Raw genomic sequence first — 10,508 nt, 5'->3', positions numbered from 1 at the left:
TCTTTTGGTTAATTTGTCTGAGCCTCTGCCAATCTTGTTTATCTTTCAAAGAAACAACTCTTGTTGTTATCATTGCATTTTCCTCCCTCCTTTCTACTACTTTTTGGGGTTAGTTTGTTCTTATTGGTCCAAATTCCAGAAGTGCACAAACTAATTTTTGTGTGCTGATTTTTTTTTTGTTGTTGTTTTTGTTTTTTTGGTATGTGGGCATTTAGAGCTGTAAATTTCCCTCTTGCTACATTTTTCTTTATATTCCAAAGGTTTTAGTATGTTATATTTTCATTTTCACTTATTTAAGAGATTTTTTTTTTCTAAGTTTCCTTCTTAGTTTCTTCAGTGATTCATCAATCATTCAGTACTTTGTTGTTCAGTCACCATGATTTTGGTGTTATTTTTAAGCTTTATTCTGTTGTCGTCTGATCCAATACAGGGCGTTTTCTCACATTTCCTATGTTTGCTGGTTCTTGCTTTGTGTCCTAATATGTGATCGGTTTTGGAGAAAGGTCCACGGTGCGGAAAGCATGGCCAGAGGGTTCTGAGGGGCTCAGCACTCACGGTATTCTTACAAGATTAGTCTTCCGTATGTGCTCCGTTTATCCACGCCAACATTTCTTACACTACCTCGCCAATACAGAAGTAAACACCAAGAGGGAGGAGTTAGCCGGGCAGATGAGGCTGCAGGTTCCACTGGGGAATCTTCCCAGATCAGGATCCTCAGAAGCTTCACAGGCGTCGCGTGACCCACATCCACAGTGAAGGCCCAGCTGTGGCAGGCCCAGAGCATGGCACTGGTGGAGTCCACGGAGGTCCTTGGGTATGGTGACCAGCCTCCTGTGATGGCAGGTGGGCATGCGTGAGCTCAGCAATAGTGTTGGGGCCAGGGCCACATGCAGAGGCCAATCTCAAAGTCCTCTTGCCAAGGCGTATCAACAAGTCTTGGGTTCACGTCAGGCTGAGGGAGAGAGCAGACCTGAAACTGGACCCAGCCGAGCTGCTGTTACTTGCCATCTGTCAGCACGGGGCTGTTAGAGAATTTTCACGGAGCCTGGGACACAGCTCAGTGGCTGAGCATGCTTAGCATGTAGGAGGCCCAGAGTTCCGAATTCAAGTTCAGACCAGAACAGGGTGGGGGATCTCTCCTAAAGCAGTTTTTTTTTCTTATTAATACAGTATTTATTTGTCTTCTCTCTGTCGAACCCCGGGCCAAGCACTTCCCCAAGACTTCCTGGGAAGGTACAGGAAGAGCATCGTACAGGGCAGACGGGACAGGAGAGGACTGTGGGAGGTGGAAGTGGAGACGGCTGCTTCATGTGGCGAAGAGGATGAGCAAGGCCACGGTTAGGCAAAAGAGCCTCATGGCTGCTGAGAGGGCAAAGCCCAGAATCGCGTAGAACAGCTGTTGCTTCAGAGAAAGGTTCCTGGCGTAGCTGACAGCCCCAGCTACAACGAACTTGGCAGCTGTGTCCATGTCCCTTGAAATGGTGCTGGTTTGGAAGCTGCGGCTGGAGATGAGCGAGGTCAGAGGTCGCTGGACTGCCAAGCTGCTGCGGCCCTCATCTGTTGGCACCTTTGGTCACTTCGGCTCCACTGCGGACGACTCAGCTGCTGACCAAGGAGTGGCAGACATTTTCACAGATGAGGGGCTCAGGTAGGGGACCTGCTCGGGCGTAGAGAAGACCTCTCCTAAGGTATTTTATTCAGTAATTCGAAGAAAATTTCCACACTCGGTGCCTTCTTTTCCTGCAAACAGAACATAAAATGTTATCAGGCATGCTGTATTTGGTGACAAAGAAATTTCGTAATCAGAACTCGATTCAGCATACAGATGCGTTTCCAAGGCCCTCCACCAACAGTTCAAAACTACCCCAAGAAGAGAAAAGCCATCCTTTAGTGCTTCCTGTATTTCTGTGTTTGTACTAGAGACCGGTAATCAGTGAGCAGATTCTTCTGAAAGAATAAAAAACCGAGTGGAAAAGTGATTACTTCCCCAAGCCAAGAATTGTTAAAAATCGCTTTGCCCCAACCTTGATCCCGTCTCTGGCCCTCACTGGAGCTGAGTCCTGGATCCACGGTACTCAGGCTGGAATCCACGTGGGACCATCAGTATTTCTGAGAGCCAGAACATGTAAATTCAGTATTAAATAGAGTTGTTCAGTTTAGGAACTAAAAATGCAACATATTCATTAATAAAAAAACAAAAAACACAATATACTTACTTAGATTTTAACTTTAGATAGGCAATGACTAACATTTAGGTTAGAATGCTCTGTGTGCTCTCTTGAACATTCCTGCACTATTTCCCTCCAAGCATGTATGTGAAATTCTAATTTAATGCCCTGTATTTTTTTCCGAGCTACAGGGGCTTCGGAGACAGAACATTCAGATCATGAAAGGAGCAGGGAATTCATTAAGGGGATTCACTCCCAGAAACGGGATGGCGAGCTGAGGGGAAGCTCCTAAAAGCAGCCTAGACGTAGCTTTTCCAGAGAGTTCAAGAGCATATGTCTAAAGAACTTACAAGGTTACGCGGATCCCCTACTGGCTTAGGAGCTCCCAACATTTAACTGCTCAGGCAGTTAATACCTCAACCCAACATTCTACCAGAGCATCCCACGTCAGCAGCCTTTAAGAAGGTCCGTGATCTTTCATGAAGTCGGGAAGATAAATCTGACAATGGACCAAAACCTCCCACGGCCTCTCCTGCTCCGCTGCGGACTCTAGCGGTGTTTCCGTCTGTACCCCCGGGCTCACTTTTCCTTCCGGGAAATGCTCCACTGTGCTCTCTAGAAACCTGAAGCGCACAAAACACCCCTCGGGTAGAGGGTGCTGTTCAGTGTACCCTGGGGTGCATCCAAGGGGTTTTGTAAATGGTGAGGTAATGCTGCAAGGAGGCGAACAGCCTGCCTATGGTTGGACGTTAACCTATAAACTGCCGCTGAAATGGAATTTTTCAGAGGTTGTAAGTACCACCCACACATACTTAGTTTTTACTGATCCTAGAGAAAAACCGAAAAAGCAATGGAGTCATTTTGAAGATTCCGACTCCTCCACTCTTATCCACCCCATAGTGCCGGCAGGACATCGCATTCTTGCAGCCTCTCTGCGCTAGAAGACATGTTTTCCTCACTCAACATGGTGGGGTAGAAGGATGCGAGATTGCTGGTCCAATATCACCTAAGACTGATGTGACGGAATAGGCGCCCTGACGCCAATGAGAGTGGGAGAGAGAAGGTGTCGTCGGTGGATTAGGCCCAGCATGAGCCTCGCTGACTGAACCCAGGGCAGCTCCTGAAAGCCTGCCATCCCAGGTCCAGCTTGGAGTCTCATTTTATGCGCGAAAACCTCAAGGTGGAGTGAAGCAGCAAGCAGGATTTTCCGGAGGTGAACGCAGCCGTCAGCAGGTTATAAGGGGTGATGACCCTCTGTATGAGCCGTTTCTCCAGGGCGTCCTTTTCCAGGTAGTAAGAGAAGCCGTGCTTGGCCAAGCAGTGCTTTACGTCAGTCACTAAGTAAATGGACAGAACAGTAATTAGTAATTGGTCTTCCCTACCTTGGTCTGCTTCCCTGAGAATTCCGTGCCCCTGCCTCCTTAGTAAGCAGAGAAGGCCGGTTCATAACCCTGCTGGGGTGATGGCAAAGCCATGCGTCATCCGTGCCATCTCACCAGGGTGGCAGTGAGTCTTAAATATATTTATTTGTTATTCATTTTTGTACCAGTCAACACCTTCTTCGTGTTTTCTCGTTTCGATTCTAATTTGAACGCAAAGTACTTTCTTCATCCTGCTTCGCCTATGAACATTAAGAAAAAAAAACTCATCTAATTTATGCAAACTGTGTTTATGTGGGAGTTTAATGTTGGGAGAGGTTAGAAAAAGCCTTAAAGGGGGAGGAGGGCTCCTCCTTCCTGAGAACTAGGGGAGGAGGATAGGGTGGGATGAGATGAGGGAGGGAGGGACCTATGATTGAAATGTTACGTGAATAATTTAAAAAAATAAATAAAATTAAAAATTAAAAAAAAAGAAGAAAAAAAGAAAGAAAACGACAGGAAAGCTGGGCTTGGTGGTAAACTCCCTTGATCCTAGCACTTGGGAGGCAAAGGCAGGCTGTTACCTTTTAATTTAAAGCCAGCCTGGTCTACAAAGTGAGATCCAGGCTAGCCAGGGCTACACAGTAAGATCTTGTTTCAAACAAACAAAAAAGAAAAAGGAAGATTTCATGGGCCATAGGGAGGCGACAGGAGATGGGGAGTTTTGGCAGCTGGTGTAAATTCAGAATGTGAAATTGCTTTGTGCTCAGCTTCCGGGAGAAATTCTGGGCTCTGGTGGATACTATATAAATGCTATTCAGGATTAGGCTGAGTTATGGGTCTGAGGTTTTGGGGAGCCACCCAATGCCAAGAATCAGCACTCTTAGCTTACGATTAGTCACCTCCTATCTGAGACATGGTTCTCAAGTCTCCAGATCAAGAATGGCTTTGTTCTGTTTTCTATCAGACAGAAATGGATTCCAAAATTAGATTTAAAACTCAGTGCCAGAGCTAAAGTGATATACAGGGCACATGGAACAAGGGTTTTGTGGGAAGATAGTAGGGCAGAATCATCACCAGATTCTAGTACTTTTAGAATGCAAACATGAAAATACGTGGAATCAGAGCTGTGGCTTCAGGAATGTCATCATGTCCCTTCAGTGTCCTCTGTAAGAAATATCAAATGTTATAACACTTGTGTTTAGGACAAGGAATTAAAATCTTTTCATCTCCCTCACCTTGTAAGACTTTCATGCCAATGTTTGTTTTTTGTTTGTTTGTTTGTTTTTTTTTTTTTGTTTTTGTTTGCTTGCTTTGGTTTTTCAAGACAGGGTTTCTCTGTATAGTCTTGGCTGTCCTGGATTCAACTTGTAGACCAGGCTGGCCCCGAACCCACAAAGATCCACCTGGCTCTGCATCCCCAAGCCCTGGGATTAAAGGTGTGCACCCCTTATGGCTGGCTTTCCTATAAATGTTTTAATCCTCCCCACCCAGTAAAGCCTATGCTAATACCAAGACCGCTGCTCTATTAAAGGAATTTGATGGCTAGGAGCAGCGACCCTTTCCCCCTCCCTCCTTCTCTTCCTGTGCATCAACTCTTTTCAGACTAGCCAGCTGAAGAATATTGTGAGGTCAGACCCCAGCAGCCAATGGAGGGAAGACACAGCCATCGAGAAAACCCAAATTCACACTTCCTGTGTCTGTGCGTCGGCTCCTGTGAGCGTACCCTCTAAATCAAGAGTAAATGTTGTTGTCTTGTCCAGACACTTCAGTTAAAATGGTCTTCTTTTTGAGTGCTGAAGCTGTAGAGCAGGATTCCTATGAGATTACAGATGGCCTTGTTCGGCACAGAAAGGAAAGTCTGTTGGGTCAGCCTGTCTTCAGAGATAGTCTGTCTCCCCTCACCTTAGGCAAACCATTTCCAGAAGGAGAGTCTGTAAAAAACATGAAGGCTGGGCTACATCGGCAATACTTTCCTCACACCCAAGCCCCTCATCCTGCCCCTATAAAAGACCACAGCCAGCTCTTCCCCCTGACAGACCCCTCAGCTGCCCATAGAAGGGAGGCTGCCCCTTGCTGTGTGTGTGCTAATAAACACAGTCTGGTTGTTATGGTGTTGAAAACCAAACACCAAAATGCTTCAAGGTAAAACTTTGTTTTACAGCTGGGCCAAACTTATAACCTCCTCAGAAGTAGGAGAATGAATCGGCCCTGACCAAAAGCAGGAGAGTCGGCCCTGACCAAAAGCAGGAGAGCCTTTTTATAGCAAGTGAGCAAGTGATTACAAAAGCTTACAAAAGTGATTTAGTTAGTAGTTAATTATTTTATAGTCACGGGAAAAGTATGTGTTGTGGGTTGATGGTCAGCCAATTCACAGAACAAACCATGAAACAATGGTAGCAATTTATGACGTGTGAATCACAGGATTATAGAGGAAGAACAAGTAAAAAAACAAAAAACAAGTTGACTAGCTGGGGCCATGATTAGGGGAGAGAAAAACACCATAAGGAACAATACAGGAATGAATCAAAATGGAGTCAGTTGTCCCTTAACACCTGTCTGTTATAGGTCAGACTCTGGGTCACCTTCCCTTCTGTTGTGTGACAAAACTTTTCCTGAGAACACTCAACACAAACATTTACTCACCCCAAACAGGGAGCCCATGACAGACCAAAGTACACCAAAGTCCAGCTTGGTGAACCAAGAGTTTTATTGAGGTTACTTGCAGGTATATGGGTGAGGGGTTACTTACAAAAGCAGAAATGACTCAAAACCAGCTGTATTGCCAAAGGCCACCCCAGCCTGAATGACAGCTCACCAAGGCTGGGACCCTGGAGTGTACTGCACAGCTTGCAGGCAGCTCAACAGGTTGGGGAATGTCCTTTCCAAGTGACTCAGTCAAAACCTCTTCCAGGTGCTGGTTTCTGCTTCTTCCAGGCAGCTGTCAGTCTTCATTGCATCTTGGCTGCTCCTTTGAGAGGGTAGGGCAGAATGGGGCAGGCATGGCTAAGGTTCCCAGGCTTTGGGTTCGGGGGTGGGGGGATGGAGACAGAAAGGAGAAGAGAGGAGGAAGGAGGAGAAGAAATCACTTGGGCTGGGAAGAAGGACTCCAAGGATGTGGATGGAAAAAGTACCAAGTACAAGCAAGAATTCCTAAGATTATGGATGGAAGGTAGCTCAGATAAGGATGGTTAAGGTGGATGGCATTGGATGGGGGGCAGGGTTTGGGATGTGGATGGTGGATCTGCCCAGTCCAAGGTAAATAAGGCAATTACAAAATCTAGCAGGTGTCTGTGTCTTATTGTGATAGTGGGTTAAATAATGCTGCAATAATTGTAGGGCTAATAATAAAGAACATTTTTAGCCCAACACCATATTATTTACAATAATACTGGACTGAGAATAATCAGCTTTGCCCCTAATTAAGATTTAAAATACTACAAGACAAGGCTGAGTTATTAGTGCTTCCTCAAGCTCCGTGAGAGGAAAGAGAGTCCATTAGATGGAAGAATGGAATGAATTCTATCTCTGTCCCTGGGTGGAGACACGATATTCTAAGTCACCTCAAACATTTTTTTTTTTTTTTTTTTTTTTTTTTTTTTTTTTTTTTTTTTTAGTTCTCCTTATTGGGCCTGTTAATCACTGGCCCAGGAGACCAGCCCTCAGAAAAGCAAATACACCTGAGGAAATGCTAAGGCATTGTGAGAAGTAATCTGAATGAGATAATGTACAAAGAACCCCCTGCCTCTATGAACGGATCAGGACCCACTCAGACCCACAAGACAAAGGAGATTTATTTGCCCCAAAGGGACAGAGGCCAGGGAATAAGAAACAAAGATAAGTGTTGTAGGATATTTGATCCCATTGTGAACCCCAAAATTGTGAACTGTAAAACCCTGTTTCCTGTTTGGTGTGGTTGAGCCTTATCACACACCTTTAGCCCAAGAGCTTTTTATTATGTAATCAGGTGTGTAAGAACTTTTTATTATGGTCCAGTCAGCCCTAGTACACACCTTTAATGCAAGAGCTTTCTGTACACAGGATTAATAAAGTTAACCCTATGTCAAGAGGCAGAGCAAGAAACCAGCTGACAGGGATTAAAGAGAAGGAGAGACTTTGAGTTGAGGGGTTAAAACAACGTGAAAAGTTGAAAAGAGCTTTTAGCTTAAGCTCTGGCTTTAGCTTCGGCTTCAGTTCCCCAGTACCCCTGTTTTTTGGGCTTTGAGCTAGCAAGCCTTTGCCTAGGGATTTTTTTTGCCTTTCCTCCTGGGCTGTCAGTTGAGCTAGTGAGCCTTTGGGTTTTTGCCACCTGGACCTGAGCTGAGGAGGAAGGCCAGCTGGTTACTTTCTCTGCCTCTCTGAGCTAGCAGGTTTTCATCTCAGCATCTGGCTCCCGAGTCTTTATTGGTAAAATAGAATGTTTGGGGTTTTATTTTATTTTATTTTTTAAAGCAAACTGACAGGGATAGAGAGTAAAGGAGTAAAGGAAGGGGAAAAGGGAGATGGGCAGGGATAATTGTCCCAGAGGGGGAAAAAAGGCTAACTCAGGATAGAGAGGAGACAGATGTGGCCCACAGGAAAATGGCTGTTTATAAAGGTAAAAGGGGAACCCCGTGTTAGGACAAGGTGTTTAATTTTAATTGGGCATGTTCATTAGGTGAGCCAAATGGAGCTTTTGATTGCTGGATTTCAATACTTTGATAGCTGGACCTTGGTGGTCAGCCTCAGGAAGAGAAAGTGGCCAAATAAGGGAACAGACCTTGGTGTCTAGCTTTAGGAATATAATCTAACAGTTTTTAGCAAGGCAGAGGGCATGGGAGAGAAGGGCAAGGCATGCCAGAGACATGTTTGCCGTGCACGGGCTAGCTAGATCCTTCATCCCCTAACCCTGTAGTGAGAATTTTGGTGTCTCTAAAAACCCAGTTATGTTTTGTGGTTACATTTTTGTTTGAATCCCAGGTGTGGGATATGGGGCAGCTTCAGTTTGTCCACAGCCGTTAACTATGATTGTCTCATGCTCTAACATGGTCATGATTTTTGCTAGCTGCAGGGAGTTCAGTTCTACGGACTCTGGAGAGGTTATAAGTGCCAGATCCCCAAGTGAGGCAGGAGGCTCTCAGAGGGAAACGGTGGTGGCTGCTCCACCCCGCTGCTTCTGGTGGATGTTGCTGTGGTTTGTCAAGTGGAGCAAAGTGAGCCAAGAGAAGTTGGAGCTATCCTGACTGTGAAGACTGGACTTGTCTCAAGGAAACTGATGGTCCTAACCAGCAGGGGATAGTCTAAAGAGACCCACAGCCCCTTTCTCCTCTAACCTTCTTTCTCTCCTACCTAGTATTGGGGCATTGGAAAGGATTAGGGTGGAATAAAGGTTGGAAAGGTAGTAGATATATAAGAACCCAGATAAGATAGGCCAAAAATACATGCCAACATACTCTCCCCCACCCCCAGGGCAGTTATCTGTTGATCATCACCAAGGCCGCCCACTTTTCTAATTCAAAAGGGGTAACGTCCTCATCCCTGGCCCTCTGTCATCATCACTGTTGCTGTGAAGAGACACCATGACCAAGGAGGCAACTCTTATATAAAAGAAAGCATTTGGCTGGGGTGTGCTTATAGTTTTAAAGGTTTAGTCCATTGTCACCATAGTAGGGAAACGTGGTAGAACCTACAGCACAAGTGTTAAGCGCTGGAGACACTGGGCTTGGCACGAGCCTTCGAAACCTCCAAGCACATGCCCAGGGGCACAGTTTCTCCAACAAGGCCACGCCTCCTAACGCTTTCAAATAGTGCCACCCTCCTGTGAACATTCAAATCTATGAACCTATGGGAGACGTTCTTATTCAAACTACCACACGCCTCAGTGTATTTTTTGAACACTGGAAAAATCTCCAGCATGCTTGCCTCTACACGCTGGACATTGTCACTTTCTCTGAGGTACTACGCGCCAACTTCCATTGCTGAACCCGCTTGTTTTCTTGGACACTAACTCAAAGGCAGGTCTTCCTTCCTCTTCTCCATCTCCGTCCTCCCAGCAGCTGACATTTATAGCTTGCTTGATCCTGTGGTTTTCCCCTCAAACTTATGAAACAGTTGGTTTCCTTCTGAATCATTCCTTCACAACAAGACTAATATCCCACAGAAAGGAACCCTAATCTCCTGTAACACCACCTTTAAAACTTTTTACTCAGGAATAATCTAACAAGAAGCCTGGAGACCAATGGCAAAGAAGTCTGATTCCAAAATCATGGAACTAATAAGAATAGTAACATTCTAAAAAAATATTTTATTTTTATTTGGTGGAAATATTTGGAAAATTTCTTAACCTCAAAATGACTTTAGTTTTCAATACAGGAGAATATGTTATAAATATGAAATTTCTTTGAAGAGCTGGGGTGTAGCTCATTCCTAGAGTGATTTTTCTAACACACGTGAGACAAAGGGGTGGGGAGGGAGGGAGGGAGGAAGGGTCTTCCAGTCTCCCTAACCCTCTGAAAGTCATGCAGGGTGCTCCAAGAATGCAGTTTCTAGTTATTACCCATGCTGGGGTGAGATTTTTGGTGAAAGTTATTTTTGAGTTGTTCATGTGCCTGTAATTGGCCCCAACAAACTCTCTGGTTCACTAAATCAGATTTGAGTGAGTGGAATGTCTTTGGTCTGCCCTGGCTGCTCTGTCTAGGGTGAATACATGTTTAGTTATTTCTAAGAACAGCCACAGGACAGGAAGGACAGAGGAGGGAGGAGATGGGGAAGGGAGAGAGGGAGGAAGAATAGGAGGAAATATATACAGTTTTGCATATATTGATTTAGCATATCAGAAGGAGCAGCAAGAAAAAACATTTTTTTTTCCTGGTTCTCATCCTAACTAACTCAACCTTGTATACTAATAGGAATGAATTGTGCTGCCTATTGTCTTGCAGTGTGGAAGCTCACACCCAGCATTTCAACTTCATACACACACACACACACACACACACACACACAC

The 10,508-nt window shown here is 45.1% G+C and overlaps 1 protein-coding gene and 1 long non-coding RNA gene across 2 annotated transcripts; one reads left to right on the top strand and one right to left on the bottom strand.

Annotated features, from left to right (window-relative positions):
* Positions 1-1,306: 1,306 nt before the first annotated feature.
* Positions 1,307-1,540, bottom strand: LOC132648267 (ATP synthase F(0) complex subunit C2, mitochondrial-like; the record flags this gene model as incomplete). Its single annotated transcript, XM_060368956.1, has 1 exon — positions 1,307-1,540. A coding segment is annotated over one exon (234 nt), but the record flags the coding sequence as incomplete, so codon positions are not given.
* Positions 1,541-1,543: 3 nt separating this feature from the next.
* LOC132648392 (uncharacterized) lies at positions 1,544-4,763 on the top strand. The gene is made up of 2 exons (XR_009586802.1): positions 1,544-1,648; positions 2,360-4,763. It is a non-coding gene; the product is annotated as an uncharacterized LOC132648392 (long non-coding RNA).
* Positions 4,764-10,508: the final 5,745 nt, after the last annotated feature.

This window comes from Meriones unguiculatus, chromosome 16 (genome assembly GCF_030254825.1).
Source record: "Meriones unguiculatus strain TT.TT164.6M chromosome 16, Bangor_MerUng_6.1, whole genome shotgun sequence".
NCBI classification, from domain to species: domain Eukaryota; kingdom Metazoa; phylum Chordata; class Mammalia; order Rodentia; family Muridae; genus Meriones; species Meriones unguiculatus.
Note: the sequence above shows the minus strand (reverse complement) of the source record. Positions and strands in the feature narration are given on the sequence as shown.